This window comes from Staurois parvus, unplaced genomic scaffold (genome assembly GCF_062004578.1).
Source record: "Staurois parvus isolate SC_StPar_1 unplaced genomic scaffold, SC_StPar_1.0 ptg000232l, whole genome shotgun sequence".
Classification (NCBI taxonomy): Eukaryota; Metazoa; Chordata; class Amphibia; order Anura; family Ranidae; genus Staurois; species Staurois parvus.
The window spans coordinates 4,066,266-4,091,368 of record NW_028318028.1 but is presented as its reverse complement, the minus strand read 5'-3'; the positions used below and the strand labels follow the sequence as shown (position 1 = coordinate 4,091,368).

Genomic DNA, 25,103 nt, shown 5'->3' with positions numbered 1-25,103 from the left:
CTGCGGTTTGCTGCGATTGCCACATAGGCATTTGCAATGCCATTAAAAATGACTTGCCCACAATTCCAAATCGCCAGATGTGAACAGAGCCTAACAGTTAATTATCTGGGCTCTTCTGCCCACGATTCCAAATCGCACTGCAATCACGGCAAAACGCACCATTAGTGTTTGAGTGAGGTTTTGCCGCGATTGTCGCGCAACAAAATCATGTGGTAAACTGTATGCGCACAGCTTGTCCCCCAAAAAGGTGCAGGAGTTCCTTTTGAGCGGCAAGCTTCGCACGATGTGGTTTGCCACAATAAAAATGAATGGGACACAAACATGTGTGCCATGTTCTGCCATGACAGCAGTGCGATTTGGAATCAGGCTGAATCGCAGCAATTACGCCCCTGGTCCCAAATCCCCAGATGTGAATGGGGCCTAAATTAATAAAAACAACCAACATGTTTCGGGGCAACACCATTCCCCCATCATCATGTCTAAACACAGGCTAAAACTTGGATGGACTTAGGGGGACTGGTGTTGCCCCCAAATAGATGGATGACCACCCCAGCGCCCATACTGTAGTCACATCATTGTGCAGTCCATGTGTAGCTATTGTTCCACGATTGTCCAATTCACAACCAAAGTCACTGCACACCGAGGTCAACACATTCACTTTATTAAAAGATGATCATGTAACACTCCCCCACCGGGATTCATAACTCTGGCACAATTCATCCACACAGGGACCTCATCTATAGAATGTAACAATTGCTGGGCAGCAATGGAGCCTCCACCTCAGAAGAATAGTTTAATACGGGTTCTAATCTGTAAGGCCACGGTTTTCTTCAAGTCCATCTCAGTTTTATTCTGTGTTGAACCCTGATGAAAGAGTAATGGTACTTTCCCTGAAACGTGTTGGATGTTTTAGATTGACATATTGAACACCTCTTTAAACATGTTGTTCTGCAGTTTGATGCTATAAGTAGTCTGAACTACAGCAAATCATTAGTGACTGCCAACGTGACCAATCTGGAATGGTATACCAAAACCAACACTCCAGCTGATAAGCACAATTCTGCTTTGCAATGGTACAATTCAGGTTCAAAGCCACGGTACACCAAGGTGAATACATCCACCTACAATTAAAGTGATTGTAAAGTATTACACGTTACACTTGCCTCCTCGTCTGGGGTCCCCTGCCAGTGCTCTCCACTCCTCCTCTTCTTGGTGTGCCACTATAGGAAGTTGCTTGCTATGGTGGCACACCTGCAGGCTTGATGCTGAACTGCACTACCTACATCCATAGACACAGATGATGCAGATTGACCCTTCCCCCAGGCACAGGATATGAGTGAGAGTAGGAGCCAATGTCTCCCACTGCCTTAACAAAGCCTATGAGAGAGGAGAGATCCACCACTGATGGGCACTGTGCTGGATAGAGTGAGGACTCGGGCAAGTATAGGGGGCGTCAGAGGGCAATAGTCATACTTACCTGCTCTGTGCAATGGTCAAAACCAGGTATCCACTCCCCCACCCCCCCCAAAAAAAAGTGCCAATTGTTAAAGAGAAGTGGAGGGGATGCAAACAAGCAGAACTTCCCCTTTTGGGTGATTTTCCGCTTTACATTGGTTGTAAAGGCTCAAGGTTTTTTACCATCATGCATGAAGGTAAAAAACCTTGTGTGTGCAGCAGCCCCCCTAACACTCACCTAAGCCCCACTGCAATCCAGTGATGTGCACAAGAGCCTTGGCTCTCTGGGGACTCTCCCACCTCATTGGCTCCCGCTGCTGTCAATCACAGCCAGTGAGCCAATGAAGAAGGGGGGGGGCGGGCAAACTGCAGCTCTGTTTGTGAATGGAAATGTAGAGCAGCAGGACTGGAGTTAGCCTGCTTGGGTGCCCCTATTTCAAGCTGCTTGCTCTGAGGGCACTCAGCAGCAGGGAGGGGACAGGAGCGCCAGCGGGAGACCCGAGAAGAGGAGGATCAGGGCTGCTGTGTGCATAATGGAACCACACTCCATAGACACACACAGAGTAGCTTAGCCCCACTCCCACTTCCGCCTCATAGAATTTGATTGACAGCAGCAGGAGCCAATGGCTTCTGCTGCTGCCCAAGTCCTTGTGTGAAGAGGAAGTGAGGGGAGAGTAGAGTGCAGCCGTACACAGTGCTGGATCAATTGAGGAGGTGGGGTGGACAGCAAGCTGAAAAATGTTTTTCTACTTTAATACAGGGCATGCATTAAAGGGTTACTATACCCGCAATAGTAGAATCAGTCTGTATATGCAGTAAAGCATGCTTGTTATACTCACTGTGGAACCTAATAGGTTAATTGTCATCATTGTGTAAAAAGGCTGTTTGATCCTTTCTTTGCTGATCCTCCTCTTCTTCCACAGTCCCCAATCCATCTTCTGATAGAACAGAGTTTTGGGGGCAAGCTGCGCATGCTTAATTTGGTGTGTAATGCTAGAGAGTTTTTTTTTTCTTTGGAGAGTGCATGTGATCAGCACAGGGCCAAAAAGTGAAGTCCAGACAGAGGGTTAGGGGTCCTGAAGCCTCATAGGACAATCAGGGGAGAATGAAAACTCCTCCTACAAGCTTTAACCAGTGCTCTGCTGGACACTGATAGACGTCACAAGACTGTCATATACTGATGATGAAAAAAAGGTATTTAGCAGTTTAGATTTACTAAAATAATTGCGATTCCATGTTTTGAGTACTGTAGGAGACCAGATATAGTGAATGCAGGGTCCTCTGCTTAGTAACACTTTAAAAAAAAAAAAAAAAAAACACTTTTTGGTTTTAGAACTAATTCAATGCAGGATGAATTCTTCAATATGCAGAGAACAGACATTGAGGATTGGGTATGATGAGTGTAATGCAAATATAACATGGACCCGCATGTTGGTATAGAAACCTTGAAAGAGCTGCCTCGGGGTATCTGCTGCACACACACCCAGACTAGTATAACAGCTCCAACCGGCAACTGCAAAACTCTGATCACCGGGTAGAAGTCAGTGGGTTTCTCTCCCAGCATCTTCCCTAGAAATCGGCAACAAAACCAGCGATCTGATGACTGCTGTGAATGTCGATGGGAAGCGCTCTGGACCCAATAACCATCATTCTTAATACAACCACTGCATGCAGGATGCCTCCTGTGACCCAGTCCTAATCTGATCAGCCAGACTAGTATGAGAGGGCATAACAAAGAAGAGATACTAATAAGACCAGCATCCACCGAGAGGGCCAATTGGGCTGTGTGGAGGGGTCTGATCCAGGGGCTGACTGACCATTTGGAAACTCGGGCACTACCCGAGGGCCCGGGGTCAGTAGGGGGCCCCATGAGATGCCCCTGGCACCTTTTTCATAGGTTTTTTTGAGTTTGGGCAAAGACATAGGGGCCTCATGATCCCCTATTGCCCGGGGGCCCCATGAGTTGTCAGTCCACCCCTGGTGTCATCTTATCTGCTGTATTTCCTATCCTGACGGATCCATGAATTTAGAATCCATACAGAACATTTGCCCACACCAGGACACAGGAAATGTGCTCACTCTGACATGTCTGTGAAGGTATCTATGTATGTAGGTCACAGTGTATCTAGTAGTAAGAAGGAAGATGGGCGGGAGTGAACACATGCCGCTGCCAAAACTTACCCCCGCCCCCCCAAATTCTCATTCAAATGAAAGCTCAGTTGTGCCGTGCTAGTGCGACTTTTACAGGGGATAAATCAGATGCCTCCTCATCACCAAACGCCTCTCAAATCGCTTTTTAGAGATGCGGTAATGTTAGCTGCACGACGAAATCTGCATTCACACTCTAATAGTTCCCACTCGCGTTTTTTTGTTGAGCAACTTGCACGTGATTTTGCTTGTCGCACATAGATAATAGTGGTGCACCGAAATTAAAATTCTGGTCCCGAAACCGAAAATTTAAAACGCACTTGGCCGAAAACCAAAACGTGCAGTTTTTAAAAAGGAATATATATATTTTGGAAAAAAATACACTTTTGATTAAAAAAAAATATATGCCCCAATTGTTTTGTAAAATATGTAAGAGGATGGTACAGCGAGTAAATAGATACCCAACGTGCCACACTTTAAAATTGTGCACGTTCATGGAATGGTGATGGCACCAAAACACACGTTGGGCAGAGATTGCCACATAATTTGGAATAGCAGGCAGAATTGCTGCGATTTTGCCTACAAATTCAGATCGGGAACTGTGAATGGAGCCTTAGCCTGCTTTCACACCAATCTGTTTCCATCTTTGGTCCCATAGATTTCAATAGGTGCTCCTGTAAAATGACCAAAAAGCTTTCAAAACTGGTCCTAGATGACTACAGCAGGCTGATCAAAAAAAAAAAAAAAAAAAAAGGACTGAACGGATTCCCGCATCCACACAAGTGGAGTAGATAGAGGAATTCTCCCCACGGTGTCATTGTGTTCTGACAGCAGGTGCTACTCCACTGTCAGAATATATGGATCAGTAATGCAGTTGATCAAACAAAAGCTTACCGTCAGTCCATTACAGGAGTCCTTATCAGACTGATGCCTCTTGAGTGGGATCACCCATAGACAGACTGAAATTCGGCTGGTCTTTGCTGCACTGGCCAAATGTTGATCCATCTATGGACAGCTAAAATCACCAGGTCTACACTCTGCTCAGGGGTGTATGGCCACCGTCACTCTTACTTTTGACTTGCATAGAAAAGTTTGGAATTTTAGCAAACAATACACCAAAACATAAAACAGACATCAGTAAATATATTTGGTTATTTAAAAACCCTGGGGACTGTTTTGAAACAATTTATACACAATTGGGCCCTGTTTACACAAGTGTGATTTCAAATGTTACTTGATTTGCACAGAATCGCATGGCAATGGAAATCACATTGTTTTCAATGGTGCCTAATCACATCAATGCAACACTACTGCGATGCAACTTTGGGGGAGGTGCCTGTGCAATACAGTGTGTTTTTGTGCCCCATAGACTTCAATGGAGTAGCAGCAAAACCGCATGTAGATGTGACGGGGGTGGGTTGAAGCGGCGCAGTCATTCGGCAGCAATCAATGATGGGTGACCCCACCCTTTTGTCTCCTTAGCGACTGGAGGAGGGGAGGGGGTGCAATGCGGTCGTTCGGTAGGAGCCAAGCGACAAAGCAGCTGTGTCAGCAGGTGGGTTTTTTATTTTTTTCATGTGCGTCGGTGGACGGCGTTCATCATGATTGACGTGGACCTACCGTACATCACTGGACTACATGATTGATGATGGCGGTGTATCAGGGAACTTTTTTTAAGCCACTTAAAGCGGAGTTCCAGACAGTTTTGTGTTTATTAAAAGTCAGCAGCTACAAAAACTGTATCTGCTGACTTTTAATAAACACACACTTACCTGTCCCGGGGTCCAGCAATGTTCTCACCCGCGCCATCCCTTCTCTCCTTCTGTCCTCCATGGCGCCGGTATCTCTACTGTGGGCACCAGGCTGTGACAGTTTGCGGTTTCACAGTCTGGTGCCCACTGCACATGTGCAAGTCGCGCTGCACCTCCTAATTGGTCCGGCAGTCTCCTGGGACCTGTGACAGATCCCAGGAGACTGCGGGAGGGAGGAGGGGGCCGAACTGAGCGGTACCTGTCAAAACCAGGTACCCACTTCCCCCAAAAGGTGCCAAATATGGCAGTAGAGGAGGGAGTGGAGGCAAAGAAGTGGAGCTTCTACTTTTGAGTGGAACTCCGCTTTAAAGACCAGGACTTTTCTGGCATATTTTGTTTACAAAGTAACAATCAGTTTTTTTGCTAAAAATTTCTTAGAATCTCCAAACATTATAAATTTGTTTAAAGCAGAGACCGAAGCGCAACAAGGGTGGGTGCTGCAACTTATAGGTCACACGGTATTTGCGCAGTGGTTTTTCAAACGTAATTTATTTATTTATTTATTTTTTTTAAACATCCACTTTTTTGAAGCAAAAAAAAAAAAAACAAACAAACAATCTGAAACCCAATTTTTTTGGAAAATATAAACGATGATGTTACACCAAGGAAATAGATATCAAACATGTCACACTTTAAAATTGCACACGCCCGTGCAACACTGACAAATGGCGTAAATTTTACTATCCATAGGCGACGCTTTAAAGCCTTTACAGGTTACCATTTTAGATTTACATAGGAGGTCTGGTGCTAGAATTACTGTCCATGATCTGCCGTTCACACTGATACCTCACATGTGTGGGACGATTGTTGCCTGTGTGCACAAGGGACCACTGCAAATATTCACCTTTGCACGCGAGCATGGGAGGACGGGGGCACTTTACATTTTTTTTCCTTCATTTTTACACTGTAGCTTTACATTTTTTTTAAATCTCTTTTATTGCTGTCACAAGGAACGTAAACAATCCTTGTGACAACAATTGGCCTCTGACAGGTACTCTTTATGGAGACATCTGGGAGATCAAAGATCCCTCTTTTGCCCTTAAAAGCATTTGATCATACCAAGATCTATGGGATCAAATGCTTTGCATTTTTAAAAATGGTGCCGTTTTCATCCAGGTAAACTGGAAGTGATGTAAGGTCATCGCTTCCGGTTCTCTATATCACAGAGGTGAACAGAGCACTTACAGACTTTGACTATATGATCAGACAGCGGAAGCGCCGGCTGGTTGATTGGGTGCCCCAGTGGGACTGGACAGGCCAATAACGCCATGAAAGACGACCCCCCCCCACCTGCTTGTCAAAGCAATCCAGGGGCCACTTGGCTTCTAGGATTGCTTTTACAAAAGAGACAACCAGCGGCTCAAAAAAAAAAAAAAAACTATACCAGGATGATGTCTGTGGCTGCAGGCATCATCCCGGGCATACCCACGTCTAGCCACGTACCAGTACGTTGGTTAACCATTTGCCTACCGGGCACTTTTACCCCCTTGCTGCCCAGGACAATTTTTAGCTTTCAGTGTTGTTGCACTTTGAATGACAATTGTGCGATCATGCAACACTGTACCTAAATTTAGGGGCGGACTGACCATTTGGAAACTCGGGCACTGCCCGAGGCCCCGGGGTCAGTATGGGGCCCAATGAGATGCCCCTGGTACCTTTTTCATAGGCTTTTTTGAGTGTGGGCAAGGACACAGGGGCCCCATGATCCCCTATTGCCCGGGGGCCCCATGAGTTGTCAGTCCGCCCCTGGTCCAATCAAACTGTACAATCTCCTTTGAGCCCTGGTTCACACTGGATGGCAGTGCGACTTCATAGACATCTTTGTGACTTCATGCACACACGTCATTGTACGCTGCACCCCAATTCAGGAACAGTAGTGCAGGAACTACTTTTCTAATTGGTTCGATTCTGACGAAGTCACACTGATTAGAACAGTTCCATTGCTGATCATTGCATACGATTTGAACGGTCAAATCGCACAAGTCGTATCAGTGTGAACGGGGGGCTAAGGGCTCCTCTGATTGGATACACATCAGGTCTGTCCTCTATAGATTGAGTACATCTAAAGGAAATTGTACAATCACATTATATACAGTGTATAGTCAGCCTTACATTGCACTTGAGCTCCAGATTCCCGGAACTGAGATCTGCTCTGAGGCAGGGGAGGTGCAGCGGAAATTTTCTACCATTTTACATTGTTCTCCATCCCCAATGCAGAAAGACCCCGGTACACGGCTTGCATGGGATGTGTGCGGAGATTGCGCTGTCCACACTATCCTCCTACAACCAGGTTGGGGATGTCACCCTATACACGGTAGGATGAGGATTGCATCTTGCATTGGTACTGAACTTTGTGGAGGGATTGGACAGATCTGCAAAGTATGAGGATCCAGGATCGCACAGACATCGATCACACTGCCAGTACTAGCCATACACAAGCCGATCCAATGACATATAATAGAACAGACAGGCCCCGCCCCCACTCTGACATCTGTCTCCCTGCTCTGATCACTTTAAGACTGCCCTGTGTGTGGCCAGCCAGCCCCGCCAATCAAATAATCCCCCCATGCTCGGTGCCCAGGCTGGAAGCCGCACTCACCCCGGGGATGTGCTCTCCGGTTCCGGGAATCTGCTCCTCCTCCGACTTCTCTCCGGACAGGGCGGCGGCTGCGGGACTACTGACTCACTGGGGTAGAGCCTTTGGGCTGTCAGAGACAGCCACACCCCCTCCGGTCCCCTCTCCGCTAATCAAAGTAAGGAATTGACACTTCTATCCCCGCCCAAGGCACGTAGGAACGCCCATTTGAGTAAAGCAGCGCGACCGCTAGAGGCCAATGTGTACGGAAAACACGTCGCCAAATTCTTTAGCGAACGGCCATGTTCTTGGAGGTTTCGGTTCATTATGGTTAAGTCTTAAGACTTCAACAACATGGCTGAGAAACTGCAGACACAGTCATATTCTTTACTACATGTATAAAGGAGTATACTGTACAGCGGGGATACCCTGCAGGCACTGGGTGTGTTTTGTGGCGATGATGATGTAGAGTGTAGATAACACATCTGCTCTTCCTGGTAGATTCACTATTACCAACCACACCCCACTCTGCAGCACACTCATCTGCAGGATTATTACCTGGAAACTGGCCACAGGAGGAGAACCTGTCATCCAGGATGTAGTGTGCACCATGACTGTCAGCAATGTCACTGCCCCCCAAATCACCACACAACCTGACTGTCCTTCAGGGCTCCTTTACATCAGATGCATTTATAACCACCACTTGCCCTCCAGAGGATCCCCCCCCCCTCCTGACCAGGCCATTTTTTGTGATATGGCGCTGCGTTACTTTGGCAATTGTGCAGTCATGCAACGCTGCACCCAAAATAAATGTATGTCCTTGTTTTTCCCACAAATACAGCTTTCTTTCGGTGGCATTTGATCGCCTCTGCATTTTTTATTTTGTGTGTTATAAACAAAAAAAGACTTACAATTTTGAGAAAAAAACAATATTTTTGACTTTTTATTATTAAACATATCCAGTAAAAAAAATGTCATAAATTTAGGCCAAAATGTATTCTGCTACATCTTTGATAAAAAAAAAAATCCCAATATGTGTTAAGTTATTTGTTTTACGTAAAAGTTATAGTGTTTACAAATGGCGGTATATGTACTGGAAATTTTTTCTTTTTATGGTTGCTATCAGTGACATAGCGGGACTGTGGCAGGCATTCTGACACTAACTGACATTGACTAACTGCCACTGACATCCCAAGTGACATTAATACAGTGATCAGTGCTAACAAAAAGCACTGACACTGTACTAATGGCACTGGGCAGGAAGGGGTTAACATCTGGGGTGATCAAAGGGTTAACTGTGTGCTGTGTGTGTTTTACTGTGTAAGCACATTGCTTTGTATATAAAGCAGTATGCTGGAGCTGACAGGGGAGAAATCTGTATTGTTTGCATACAGACCTCTCCCCCATCAGTGATACTCAGTGACCGCCAGGTGCCGGTGAGGAAACTCCAGCCAGGACCCGGTGATTGACAGGTGAAGCCGCCAATGGAGCACCCCCTACCCGTAAATGCAAAATCACGTATATATACACATGATTTTGCGGCGCCTTGTAGCAGTATTTCTATTATGCTGCGGCGGGCAAGCGGTTAAATGCAGTGTAAATGCAGTACAAACATATACATAAGAAAATGTATTTCAAGGAGCCTAGTGCACGCAATTGCAGTGCGTTCATTTGCATTTTAAAAAAGAACAGCGTGCGCATTTTTTTGCACTGGGACACGCAAAGAACACACAATCAATTGGAATTGTACTTTGAATGCATGTGAACACACACAAACACGTAAACACAATGTAGTAGAAAAATAATCCAGTAAAACATCATGACCACATGTAAATGCACATGTGTAGCGCTACCCCTGACCAATCTGTCCCTGGAGTAGAACGGCAGTCCCCCTGTGTGCAGCTCCGAATCCTGCACCAAGAGAGAGAGAGAGACAGTCCCGTGCTGTAGACTACATCTGCTCCCCCAGCAACCTCTCTGGTAGTTGTAGTTCAATCAGCACTCAGAAATACAGGATGTATTGGATATAAGACTACAGGTCCCAAGATCCTCTGCTGTCAGAAGAACTGGATCCGCTCTGCTAACAGGAAGTGATGTAGCAATCCCAGTACTGGGCACTAGGGGGAAAAGGAGTAATCATAGTCTCTTCTGTAAACGTCCCTGAATGACATGATGATTTAGTCGGCACCTGGCTACACATGCAGAAATACACAGTAAACACAGGGATTATGATGTCAATGAAAGGTTCCTTAAAGTGGACCTTTAGTCAGAAAATAAAGTCCTGCTAGATTTATTTATTTCAGGTACTTATATAGCGCTATCAATTTACACAGCGCTTTACATATATATTGTACATTCACATCAGTCCCTAACCCTCAAGGGGTCTACAATCTAAGGTCCCTAACTCACATTCATGCATACACATACTAGGGACAATTTAGACAGGAGCCAATTAACCTACCAGCATGTCTTTGGAGTGTGGGAGGAAACCGGAGTACCCGGAGGAAACCCACGCAGCCACAGGGAGAATCTGCAAACTCCAGGCAGGTGGTGCATGGTTGGGATCACTGCTAGATCACATGCTGGCCCCTTCTGCAGGTATAGCTATGTAAAACATTAACAATAAGTGTGTACACCAGTATTACACTGTCTCACCCTGTTCTGCACATGCTCAGTTGCTCTCTAATTTTAGGCACTGTGCCGAATTTGTGGAGGCCGATCTGACAGCCTAAGGGCCAGTTCACACTACATGCGTTTCAGTTGCCTTTTTTTCTGCATCCAAAACACACAACAGCGCAATAATGTACAGTGCAGTATACAGAGTAGAGTATATAATGTATAGCACAATATACAGAGCGGAATGTTGTGAAATATATAATGTGCAGCACAGTATACATAGTGCAGCAGTGAAGTGTAGATAATGAGCAGCACTCTATACAATGTTGAGTAGTGTGAACTATGTAATGTATGGTACAGTGTACAGAGTGGGAAAAGGAAGCACAGATAATGTGCTACACAGTGTACAGAGTGGAGCAGTGTGGAGTATTTATTGTATAAAGTGGAACAGTGTTTGACATTTAAAATGTACAGCACAGTATACAGAATGGAGCAGTGTGGAGTATAAAATGTACAGCACGGTATACAGAATGGAGCAGTGTGGAGAATATAATGTACAGCACGGTATACAGAATAGAGTGGTGTGGAGTATATAATGTACAGCACAGAATATAGAATGGAGCAGTGTGGAGTATAAATGTACAGCACTGTATACAGAATAGAGTGGTGTGGAGTATATAATGTACAGCACAGTATACAGAGAGGAGCTGTGCGGAGGAAAAAATGTACAGCACAGTAAACAGAATGGAGCAGTGTGGAGTATAAAATGTACAGCACAGTATACAGAATAGAGTGGTGTGGAGTATAAAATGTACAGCACAGTATACAGAGTGGAGCTATGTGGAGTATATAATGTACAGCACAGTGTACAGAATGGAGTGGTGTGGAGTATATAGTGTACAGCACAGTGTACAGAATAGAGTAGCATGGAGTATATAAGGTACAGCATAGTATACAGAGTGGAGCTATGTGGAATATATAATGTACAGCACAGTGTACAGAATGGAACGGTGTGGAGTATATAATGTACAGCACAGTATACAGAATGGAGTAGCATGGAGTATATAATGTAGAGCACAGTATACAGGGCACAGTATACAGAATGGAGTGGTGTGGAGTAGATAATGTACAGCACAATGTACAGAACGAAGTGGTGTGTAGTATATAATGTACAGCACGGTATACAGAATGGAGCTATGTGGAATATATAATGTACAGCACAGTGTACAGAATGGAGTGGTGTGGAGTATATAATGTACAACACAGTGTACAGAATGGAATGGTGTGGAGTATATAATGTACAGCACAGTATACAGAATGGAGTGGGGTGGAGTATATAATGTACAGCACATTATCCAGAATGGAGTGGTGTGGAGTATATAATGTACAACACGGTATACAGAATGGAGCTATGTGGAATATATAATGTACAGCACAGTGTACAGAATGGAGCGACATGGAGTATATAATGTACAGCACAGTGTACAGAATGGATTGGTGTGGAGTATATAATGTACAGCACAGTATACAGAATGGATTGGTGTGGAGTATATAATGTACAGCACATTATACAGAATGGAGTGTTGTGGAGTATATAATGTATAGTATAGTGTACAGAATGGAGTGGTGTGGAGTATATAATGTACAGCACATTATACAGAATGGAGTGGTGTGGAGTATATAATGTACAGCACATTATACAGAATGGAGTGGTGTGGAGTATATAGTGTACAGCACATTATACAGAATGGAGTGGTGTGGAGTATATAGTGTACAGCACATTATACAGAATGGAGTGGTGTGGAGTATATAGTGCACAGCACAGTATACAGAGTGAGGGTGTGGAGTATATAATGTTATGGTTGATGTTGGGCCTTGACCTAACACTGACATAATCCCTAAACCAAGACAGTAGTTCTGTATAGATAATATAATATAAAATGCAGAGCAACACAAAGCAGCATGCTGGAGCTGACAGGGGAGAGCTCTGTATTGTACAGTATACATACAGACCTCTCCCCCATTAGCGATACTTGGCTAGGGCCTGGTGATCAACAGCTGAAGCCACCAACGTGATTTTGCACAGCCGTGCCGCCCTGTAGCAATAGTTCTGCTATAGGACGGTTGGGAAGTGGTTAAATAAAAACAGGTTTATATTTACCTGTGCTGCACAATGAAATTCCACAGAGAGCCCCCAAACCTCCTCTTCTTGGGTCCCCACTGGTGCTCATCCTCTCCTTGTGTGTGTGTGCCACACACAGTGTATACTTGCCGTCCTGGGTTTAGTGGCATCAGAGCCCCTACCCTACGCGTTGCGCCACAGGTCAGGTGCCTTCGTCAGGGGGATATGATTTGACGTTCACCTTACCCATACTGATTTATATAGCTGCTAAGTGCCATTTTGTTGTAGTATTCCTGACCGTGGCCATCTTTTTAGGGTCAATTTGTATATATCGATCTATATCTTGCGGCACACACACACGGAGAAGGAGTTCTGTCTTGTTTAATATACTTACAAAGCACAAAATGTTTTTAAAAATGTGAGTGCATTACTGGGCATGAAATAAAGCATATTTTATCAAAGGATAAGGCACTATATCTGCTTGTCTTTTTTGAATATTAATACGGAGGAGACTCTAGGAAAGGATCGGGGAGACAGAGGAGAAAACTTGCAGCATCAGGAGGGAGAGATCCAAGCAATCATATCCACATAATAGGAGAGGATTACCAAGGAGCACACGGGATATCCATCATCCTCCAAAAGTCCCAATTAAAGATTTCATCAAGTTCCAATTTGTGAACACAAAGTGTTATTAGCCAAAATACATTAGACTTATAAGGAGGTGAGCGCACAACATATAAGAAGTACACAGGATTTCATAGTTTTGGACTTATGGATTTATGGGACTATTGTTGATAGATTTATGCAATATTTTCACAATTGTATATATTTTTAGATTTTTTTTTTTTAGAGTTTTAATAATATTGAGTATAACCACATGGCACATATTAATTATATTAACTATTTAATTTGATTTAAATCACGAGGATATAATTTATGATATGATATTTATCTGGAGCGCGACATGCTTCCTATGGTGACACACCTGTGCACTCAATCCCAAGCCCCGCTGCCTGTGTCCGTTGATACAGACAGCAAGACTCGGTCCCGCACCCTCGTCACAAGATTTGACTGACAGCAGAGGAAACCAGTGTCTCCCACTGTTCTCAGAAAAGCCTGTAAAAACAAGAAGAGAAGAGAGCTGCTGCAAATGTGCACTGTGTTGCATCGAGATTGGATACTTTAACCTAAACATTTTTTTACCCTAGTGCAAGGAATGCATTAAAGTGGTTGTAAAGGCTGAAGGTTTTTTACCTTAAAAAACCCCTGCACCCCCCCCCCCCCAATACTTACCTGAACCTGATCTCAGTGCAGCAATGTGCACAAAAGGTCTCTCTCTCCTCATTGGCTGAGACACAGCAGTGGGAGCACGCAGAGGAGGCTTGGGAGTGAGCATGTACGAGTGCCCCCAGAGCAAGCAGCTTGCCCTGGAAGCACTCAGCAAAGGGCCAGAAGCACCAGCGGCAGATCCAATCAGAGGAGGTTCGTGGCTGCTCTAAGCAAAACCATTGCACAGAGCAGGTAAGTAAGATGTGCTTATTATTTTAAACTTTAAAAAAAAATCAAGCCTTTTAATGACACTTTAATGTAAAAAATGTTTAGGCTTTAGAACCACTTTAAAATCGATATCCAAACTGAAGTTGTGTTTTTAAGCATCCCTGCCATTAAAACTAAACTTTCATTCCATAGTGTAGAAGAAACAATACCTAAAGCAAACCTTCACTCACATTTTTGACATTACATAATCCGAACCCTCCCTCCTTCCTTTTACATATTCAGAATTTTTTTTCTGGGTGGGCAGGAAGTACCTTTTTTCAGCAGGTGCTTACTCCCACTTCCTCATTCCTTTCCTAGGCGAGGATGATATAGCCTCAATACTTTACTTTTTGTTGGATAATACATCTCCTGGTACATTATATTGCTCTCAGACTCCTCCAAATATCCAATTTTCTTTTTTTTTGCTGCTGTGTTCTGAGTTCCTGTTACTGGGTGGCTACGTTCATTCTCCATGGGCCATACGTGGGAACGTGGTCACCCTCTCTTGCTTGCTCTTGAGATGTACTATGAGGAAAACACATTAATTAATTATGAAAATACAATGATTTAGAGCTGCACTATAACCAACAATATATAGTAAAAGTCCAAGAAAAAATCCACTGAATAAATGTAAAAAATAAATCAATCTATCAAACCAAAATAATCATAGTTCTTTCCATAAAAAACACACTAATTTATTAAAAACAACCATTAAAATATGCACACACTAAGGAAGCGCACAATGACTGGTGCACTACAGATCAGGTGCGTATGTCAATTTCCAGACCACCACAGGGAGCATCAAAGATAGAGGGTGCAGCTTGTGGTTACTCTGCCATCCATAAGTATTACATTCCCCTCCGCCCTACTGTTAGAAAAGACATCTTATGTCACTGGTTCCTGCCCCTAAGGCCAATCACAATTGTACACAATGGCATGTGAATGGATGCCATTCACAGTGTAAAAACGATTGCTTAAACAGTAATCATCATTGTAATAAGCAATCGTAGTGTAAAAAAATTACTATGATGACACTGTATATCTTTGGAGACAGTATGTAGAAAAATAATGAAAAATATTTAAACATTTTATATATATATATATATATATATATATATATATATATACATATACAAGGGGCGACTGAAAAGTTCTCGGCCTGCCCATGAAGTATTTGTCTTAGCCCAATTTTATTTTTGCTACTCATAGTACATATCTTTGCAAGGTTCCATACCAAATTTCTCCCAAATAGCTTTTTCTTTGTTTCAGTTATTGAAGACTGAAGCACAGAAGGTCATCATTGTCTGAAAGATGAACAAAGTGAGCAAACGTGCTGTTATCCAATACCTGCTGTCTGTCGCGTTTGTTTTCAACAGTCAACATTCTCAGGACCCACCGACTTGACACCTTGTGCATGTCCTGCACTACTGTTAAAATGTGTCCAACACGTTCCTGGGATACGCCCACTTTCTATGCGATAAAACGTTCTGTCACACGCCTGTCTGCCATTACGAGATCCTGGATTGGTGTGATGTTTTCCTCCATACAGGCAGTTGCTGGCCTTCCACTGCGAGGGGCATCTTGGACAGAGGAGTTCCCCCTCTTGAATTCCGCCACCCACTTTTTAACGGTGGAATAGGAAGGGGCATCCTCCCCTTATGTTTCCATCATGTCCTTGATGATGTCCTGTCCACTCATTCCCTTTTTCTGCAGGTATTGGATAACAGCACGTTTGCTCACTTTCTCCATCTTTCAGACAATGATGAGCTTCTGAAATAACTGAAACAAAGAAAAAGCTATTTGTGAGAAATTTGGTATGGAACTTTCCAAAGATATGTACTACGAGTAGCAAAAAAAAAAATTGGGCTAAGACAAATGCTTCATGGGTAGGCTAAGAACTTTTCAGTCGCCCCTCGTATATACGTTTTTCACATACTGTCACTCATTCATGCCCCTGATCACCACCACACCAGTCATGGTGACACAATACTGCTCTGTTGACAGTACGTTAAGAAAAAATAGTGACAAAAAGAATTTTATTTAATTTCAGCATTTTCCAAAACATTGTGACAAAAAAAATTACAACTTCAAAAAACTCACCATACCTTTTACTAAATACCTTGGACTGTCTACTTTCCAAAAAGGGGGAATTTTGGGGTATGGGAGGGTTGCAAGAAAAAAGCCACTCCTCAAAAAAGACCACATGCAGTAACAACTGAGCTTTGCCAAAACGCACCTTGAAGATCCTGAGAGCACATGGAAAAAGGTGTTATGGCCAGATAGGAGTACAATTGAATGATTTGGCCTCAGCATTGAATGATATGTCTGACGGAACTCTAATCCATCTCATCATCCAAATAACACCATTCCTACAGTAAATCGCTGATGGGCACTGTTAGGCGGCACTGGTGGGCATTGATAGGCGACACTGATGGGCACTGTTAGGTGGCACTGATGGGAACTGTTAGGAGGCACTGATGAGCATTGATAGGTGGCACTGATTGGCACTGTTAGGCGGCACTGATGGGCACTGTTAGGCAGCACTGATGGTCAGCAAAGATTAACTGATGGGCACCGATTGCCAGCACAAATGGGCACTATTGGCCACACTGATGGGGCTACACTGATGATCAGTGTAGAAGTCCTCCTGCGAAATGCCGCTTACCGGCTCTCCTCTGCTGAAGCGCTGTCAGTGTGAGGACTGCTGATAACTGGCATTTCCGACTTACCCGGTGATCAGCTGTGATTGGGCAAAGCTGGTCACATGGTAAAAGTGGCTGTGAACGGCCTGTTCCATAGCCATGTGATCAGCTGTGACTGAAGGACACATCGATCACAGATATCACGTAATACACGCCCCAGGTGACACAGTTCTGAGAGGACGTCCATGGACGCTCTCCTAGAACTAGCCGATCACGCTGTAGCCGTCATTTGTCTATAGCACAGTCAGGAACAGGTTAATGTTTGTTCGGTTTTAAAGGGATGAGGTGGCAACCCTAATGTCCCTATGTATAGTCAGTCAGTGTATACGATGTACTGTTCCCCGCCACAGTCCCAGGCAGTCCTTGGAGCTGGGAGACTATAGATGGCGGCTAGCGGGGACTTTTTTTCCTTTTCCAGGTGGATATATGCACTATCCTGTGATGAGAAGCAGTAAGCCCCCACTGCTGGTCTGGCAGAGTGATTGGGCTTGCCCTGCACACTGCCTGACTCCTCCAGCAAGTAAGTGCTGAAGGAATCATGCAGAAGGACAGCACTGGCAGGCTGGGGGCAGCTGGATGGAAGTGATCAGTGTGCAGGTCCACTCAGCAGTGCAGACACAGAGGGATGGCTGACTCTGAGCCTCTGGCAGAGGTCATAGGACAGGTAGAGTGATGACATGACAGCACACACATCTCTAGGCCTGGCTACAGCAGCCACATGTGATCCGTGTTATCATCATGGTGGTCACACTCAGGCTTTGAGCCCCATCATCTGTACTGTGTGATTGCTGTTATAGTGAGCTCCAAGGAGCGGGGCCCTCCAACCCCACGTGTATTGTATTGTTACTGTGCTGTCTCCCATTATAATGTACAGTGCTGGGCAAACTGTTGGCGATATATAAATCCTGTATAATAATAATAATAGAGGTATTATGCAGATACTGGGACCCGACTTGCATATGGTAACATTGCATTGCCTTGTACTTCCTGTTCTATGCTGACCCGGATGCAGTTCTGTTGTACAACATGATTCCTTACACCAGCATCTTGTGTTGTCTTCATTCCTGTACATGAAACATGGGGGGAGATTTACTAAAACAGGTTTGTAGCAGGTGTGCATAGTAGCCAATCAGCTTCCCACTTCAGCTTGTTCAATTAAGCTTTGACAATGAAACCTGATTGGCTTCTATGCAGAGATGTGCCAGTTTTTGTACTCTCCAGCTTTAAATAAACCCAATGGTGTCAGAAGTGACTTGAATCAGGACTGAGCCTCTTGTTTGGAGTACAGCAGCTTTGGGAAACACAGGTTTGTGAACTACAGCCTGAGACTGAGGATTTTCTGATATTTGATAGCTCAGAGGCTTACTGACTATGACTGCCATGAATGGCATACCTCCCCCAGAGGGGATGACAATGAGTGGGGATTGGAGCAGCAATTGGGAATCTTTCAGAGCTGAATTTGAAGATTATCCTCTGGCTACAGGCTGGAATGAGAAATGTGCAGCAGTGCAGGCAGCAACCCTGAGAAGAGTCATGGGCAGTGAATGCAGGCATGTGTATCAACACAATATGACCCTCACAGCAGATCAGCAACACAATGTTACAGCCATTCTAAATGCACTGGAAGCTTGTTTCAAACCTGATAAAAATGTCATTTCTGAAAGGTATGTGTTTGGATGCTGCAAACAAGAAGAGGGAGAATCTTTTGATAACTTTGTTGCACGCTTGAGAGAAAAGGCAGCAACTTGTGAATATGGCACACTCAGAGACGAATTGATCAGGGACAAAATTGTTGTTGGTATAGCTAGCAAGAGCACACGCAGGCGCCTCCTAAGAGAACATGAGTTAACTCTAAACGCAGCCATTGAGACGTGTCGTACAGCAGAGCTCACTGACAGACGTCTGAAAGTTATGGAACAGGACAGACAGCAGAGCGACAGCATAAACATTGCAATGCAGCATGGCAACATGAACAAACTGCAGCAACAACTCCTGATTAGCACAAATACTGCCAACCCTACAGCTTGCAAATACTGTGGGACTGCATCAAAGAATTAAAGAGCAGTGTCCAGCTTATGGGAAGTCTTGTGGAAGAACAAACCATTTTGCTAACTTTTGTCAAGTAAACAACGGCCATCAATAGGCAAATTACACAACGTGGAGAACACATCCGCATATGAGGAAGAGACACACACCACTGAAGTTATATACAGCAGTGAATTGATCGGCGCTGTGCAATCCAGAGGAAAGAAATGGTTTGTCACTTTACATTTAAATAATAAGCCCCAATCCTGCCAGCTCGATTCAGGAGCAACTTGTGATGTAATGTGCTTAAGAGACAAAATGGTGTTAGCACCAGAAGCACGTCTCCTGCCAAGTGACACCAGGTTAAAGTTATACTCAGGTGCAATTATGAAATCTCTAGGGCTCTTCAAGACAGAATGTGCCATACGTGGAATAACACACAAGCTGGAGTTTAACATTGTGGAAGCCTGCCAAAAGCCACTGTTGTCTGGCTCAACCTGTGAGCGTCTAGGGCTGATACGTTTCTCCATCCCTGCAGAGCTTAATGTGATGGACAATCCATCTAAGGGGCCCTTGAAAAAACAACTGCTGCTAAAGGAATTTAGTGATGTGTTTTCTGGACCAGTAGAAACTGTACCAGGGGAAGTTCATTCGACCTTGATGTGAGTGTCCCTCCAGTCCAATGTACGCCACGCAATGTGCCGGTGGCATTAAAACAGGCAGTTAAGGCACAGCTTGACCAGTATGAGGCCAATGGACACTTGGCACCAGTGACTGACCCAACTGACTGGATAAGTAACATGGTGATTGTAAGGAAGCCAAATAAGCTACGAATACACATAGATCCCAAATTCTTAAATATGGCGCTCAGACGATCTCACTACATCATGCCAACTCTCGAGGATGTTTTGTACAAGCTGCCTAAGGCACGTCTGTTCACGCTTGTTGATGCCCGGGATGCATTTTTACTCTGTAAGTTGGATGATGCAAGTAGTTACATGACAACCTTCTGGACTCCGTGGGGCAGGAAAAGATGGCTCAAACTGCCTTTTGGAGTATCAGTTGCACCAGAGGTGTATCAACGTAACCAACATGAACTATTGACTGGATTCAGTGGTATTGAACCAATAGCTGATGACATCCTTGTGGTTGGCTGTGGGGACACAGACGAGGAAGCAGAGCAAGATCATGATGGCAAACTGCTGGAACTGATGAATCATTGTAGGCAGGCAAAATTGAGACTTGGCATGAAAAAGCTGCAATTCAAGGTCAAAGAGGTCCGTTTTCATGGACACATTCTAACCAGGGAGGGTTTGAAGGCTGACCCAGAAAAAATCAGAGCCATACTGGATATGCCGCAGCCAGCAAATGTGAAATCCCTTCAGCACTTCATTGGAATTGTTACCTACCTAGCAAAATTCCTACCACACCTCTCAGAGGTCTGCGAGCCATTGAGAAGGCTTCTGGACAAAGACGCTGTTTGGCATTGGCTTCCTAAGCATGATAGTGCAGTGCAGGACATCAAATGCTTGGTCACGGACACACCTGTACTGAAGTACTATGACGTTACAAAACCTGTAACTATTCAAAGTGATGCAAGCAAAACTGGACTTGGGTGTTGCCTATTGCAAGCTGGCCAGCCTATCGCTTTATCTTCAAGGGCACTGACTCCTACCGAACAAAACTACGCACAAATAGAAAAGGAATGTCTGAATATAGTGCTTGCCTGCCAGCGCTTTCACCGCTACCTCTATGGACGCGACGAGATCATGGCAGAAACTGACCATAAACCTCTGATTTCTATTTTCAAGAAACCACTTTTGTGTGCACCCAAACGTCTACAGAGCATGTTGCTCACGTTACAAAACTATTACCTAAATGTTGTCTATAAACCTGGTCCTGAAATGTACATTAATGACACTCTTAGCAGAGCTACAGCAGAGGGTGGTACACCTGAGTATGCACAACACACAGTTTGCAATGTTCAACGGGACCTGGATGTCCTGTCACAGATTAATCATTCAGACTATTTAAACGTCACGGACCAACGATTGCTTCAGATAAAACAGCACACTGAAACCGAGTAGAGTTTGCAGGCTCTTAAATATGTTGTTCTGAATGGTTGGTCTGATTCCAAGTTGGAAGTGCTATTACTTGTGAGAGAATATTGGACTTTCAGAGATGAAATTGTCATTCAAGATGGTATACTGTACAAGGGGCCAAGGGTCATCATTCCTAAATCTTTAAGATCAGAGATGCTGACTCGTATTCATGCCAGTCACATTGGCGGAGAAGCATGCTATAGGCAAGCACGTGATACCCTATACTGGCGCAACATGCAGAACGAGATTAGAGACTTTGTTAGCTGTTGCTCGGCATGCAATGAATATGCGCAGGCACAACAGAATCTATAATGTCGCATGTGCTGCCCACCTGGCCTTGGCAAATTGTAAGCATAGACTTACTGAATTATGCTGGACAGGATTTTCTACTAATTGTTAATCACTATTCCGACTTTTGGGAGATTGAGCAACTTCCTGACCTGTCTGCTGATACTACCATCAAGCGTTGTAAAGCACAGTTTGCACGTTATGGCCAGCCGGATAGAGTAATCTCGGATAATGGACCTCAATTTGCATGTGAGTAATTTAGACGGTTCTCTACAGATTGGGGATTCAAGCATGTTACCTTATCCCCAAGGCACCTGCAAGCCAATGGCGAATCGGCTGTCAAGATAGTGAAGAATCTTTGTAAGAATGCCAAGTTTGATGGTACTGATCCGTAGAAGGCCATTCTACATTGGAGAAATGCCCCATCTGAAGACATGGACAGTAGTCCTGCATAGCGCTTGATGTCTAGGAGACTGAAGACTTCATTGCCTGTGGCCAACAAATTACTTCATCCTTGTGTGATTACAGGTGTCTCGGCGAAACTGCAGTGGAGGAAACGGATTGCGAAACTATCATTTGATGTGTCTGCTAAAGACTTACCTGAACTAAGCATTGGAGAGCCAATCCGTATGAAGCAGCTTCCAGGTGACAGGACCCGGTCGCTGGAGACTGGGTTCCTGTGTTCAGAGGGTTGCTCCTCGATCATATCTTGTGGATGTAAAAGGCAGTCTTTACTGCCGCAATCAAGTGGACCTGCGAAGGGCAGAACGATTCACCGCACAAGCCTATGAGCATCCTGCACATGATCCTCCTGAGGTACTCAATGCCCAAAGCAGAGAGAACTCTGCTGTCATATCGGGATACAGTGAGGATGACACAATGCAGCCACATATCCCGTCAAGTTCTTCTCTGCCAAACACACCAGCCAGGAAAGAGGGTAGCTCCTTATCAACACCTTCTGGAGCTGAAAGGATTTCCCCAGGCAAAATCCCTGTGGTTTTGCGTAGTGGTCGAGTTTCAAGACCACCAGATAGACTCAATTTGTAGTGTATCTACCAGTAACACAGTATGCCATGTTCAGGATCTGTTTTAGTTTAATTGCTTACAAGGTTTGAATTGAATGTAAAAAAGGGAGATGTTATAGAGTTATTATACAAATACTGTGACCCGACTTGCATATGGTAATATTGCATTGCCTTATACTTCCTGTTTCCTGTTCTATGCCTAACCTGGATGCAGTTCTGTTGATCAACATGATTCCTCACACCAGCAGCTTGTGTTGTCTTCATTCCTGTACATGAAACAATTGTTATGATGATAATGATGATGATTATTGAAGGAAGGACAGTGAACACATGGTTCAAATCTCCGCCAGTTCAGCAGGGACCAGCCAAGATAGAAACCAAGCATGGGCAGGCTGAATGTACCCAAGTCAATTGTATGGCTTGTGTACAACCAGCCTGTCGGATTTTACATGCGATTATTGCTTGTATGGGTGTGGACATTTTTGAAAAAACTACTGACCCCCCCCCCTTCCTGACCAGGCCATTTTTTGCGTTACGGTGCTGCGTTACTTTGACAATTGTGCGGTCATGCAACGCTGCACCTAAATTAAATTTACGCCCTTTTTTTCCACTAATTGAGCTTTCTTTCGTGGTATTTGGTCGCCTGTGCATTTTTATTTTTTCTGCTATAAAAACAAAAAAGGCTGACAATTTCTAGAAAAAACTATATTTTTGACTTTTTGCTATTAAACATATCCAGTAAAAAAATTTTAAAAAATCAAATTTAATCATAAAATTTAGTCCAAAATATATTCTGCTATGTGGCTTTGCTAAAAAAAATCCCAATACATGTAAATTTAATTGGTTTACATGAATGGTATAGCGTTTACAAATGGCAGTATAGATACTGGGATTTTTAATTTTTTTTTTTTATTTCTATTAGTAATGGCGGCAATCAGCAACTTATAACTGGCATTCTGACATTGGGGGGAACTGACTTGGTGTCACTGACATCCCCAGTGATACTGATATAGTGATCAGTGCTAAAAGAAAGCACTGACACTGTACTAATGGCATTGGGCAGGAAGGGGTTAACATGAAGGGCGATCAAAGGGTGTGCTGGGAGTGTTTTGTATAGGGGGCTGTGTCAGTGTGTTTCACTGCAAGCACACTGCTTTGGAAGGCTGTGGTGTGCACAGCCATCCAAAGCAGTGTGGCCGAGCTGACAGGGAGATCTGTTAGTAAACAAGACAGTTCTCCTCTCCGTCAGAGATCATTGGAAATCACCGAGCGCCAGCGAATAATCACCAGCCGAGACCCAGTGATTGACAGCCATGGCCGTGAATGGTGTTGCTGGTAGGGCTTGCGCGTGCCCTCTGCCCATAAATGCAAAATCATGTATATATACATATGATCTTGTGCACCCGCGCCACCCTGTAGCAGTATTTCTGCTATAGGGCTGACGGGAAGCGGTTAAAAACAAAAGGGACTTTATGGCAACTTAAACGTGTAATATTTTTAACATTGCGCTATTTATCTCCTCCTCACCTCCCTGCCTGTCTCCAGCACCGCACCCGGGGACTAACAGGGAGGGGAGAGACCTTGCAGTATAATGAGCATCGATTGGGTGCTCGTCAGGAAAGGGGAGTGTCGGGCTTACCCTTTATCCCTTTTGCTGACAGAGCCGTTGTTGCGTTTTTTGCACACGTTTAAAAATTAATTTTAGACCTGAAGATTACACAAAACAACCAAACATGATATATTTTCTGAAAGCAGGGGCCCTAGAGAATAATATAGTGGTAGTTCCAATTTTTAATGTTGCACGATATTACCGATATTACTGCAAAATGTCAGTAAAAAATACACACGTTAATTTTTGGACACAAAAAAGCAATAAATGACCCTATTTTTGTTTTTTTTGTAAAATATAAAAGATGAGGTTACATCAAGTAGATAGATGTCCAACTTTGTCAAACATTTAAAGCCCCTTTATAGGTCATCAGTATAGTGTTACGGAGGAGGTCTGCTGCTAGAAATATTGCTCTCATTCTGGTGATTTGTAACGTGTATCGCAATCAACGTTTTCATGCGTAGGTGCCCCAGCATATGCTTTTACATTTGTACATACGTATATTTGGGGGTGGGGGTCCTCAAATTTAATTTTGGGGGGATGTTATGTGCTTGGCTGTAACTTTATTTTTCTACAATATAAAAATAACTTTTTTTACTTTTTTTTTTTTCCATCACATAGGTGATGCTTGCATACTAGTACATCATGACATTGCCTTGCAGAGGAAATGTTTTTTTTTTTAATTATCAGGTTTACTACCGCTTTAAAACACTTTTCTCTTACATTCATAGACAGACACAGCACCTGTTTATTCTTGACCATAGGGTTTGTAGTGCCACCTACAGGAGTAGGACACTAGGCAGAAAAAGAACACAGCACCGCCTATGGGCAGTCCTGACATATATATTTCCTCTCTGCTATAGGCAAGCCAGTCATTTCTGCCTAGTGTTTTTGAGAGAAGACCTAGTTCCCAGCTGGGACATATAGTTCCATTTCCTTTTTTCCTGCTGAAATCTTCAATCAACAGCTGGGCTGGATAATCTAGATCCAGTCGGCACCCCAGTCTGGCCTAAGTGTGTACGCAGGCCTTTAGCTACATGCTGGGTCAGCAAGAGCCCCATCAAGGACTGGGGAGGCAGGTGAGTTAAA

The 25,103-nt window shown here is 44.1% G+C and overlaps 2 protein-coding genes across 2 annotated transcripts in view; one reads left to right on the top strand and one right to left on the bottom strand.

Moving 5' to 3' along the window:
• The window catches only part of CAPNS1 (calpain small subunit 1), a 47,647-nt gene extending 39,484 nt beyond the window's left edge, over positions 1 to 8,163 (bottom strand). The window contains exon 1 of the mRNA XM_089679811.1: positions 8,014 to 8,163. The gene's annotated coding sequence lies outside the window, so the exon portion shown is untranslated. The remainder of the gene's footprint in view (positions 1 to 8,013) is intronic.
• Positions 8,164 to 19,790: 11,627 nt separating this feature from the next.
• Positions 19,791 to 25,103, top strand: part of LOC149460243 (adenosine deaminase domain-containing protein 2-like) — a 53,134-nt gene continuing 47,821 nt past the window's right edge. Inside the window, exons 1-2 of the mRNA XM_089679869.1 lie at positions 19,791 to 20,211; positions 21,909 to 22,025. Coding sequence (XP_089535995.1) covers positions 19,791 to 20,211; positions 21,909 to 22,025 — 538 coding nt within the window. The remainder of the gene's footprint in view (positions 20,212 to 21,908; positions 22,026 to 25,103) is intronic.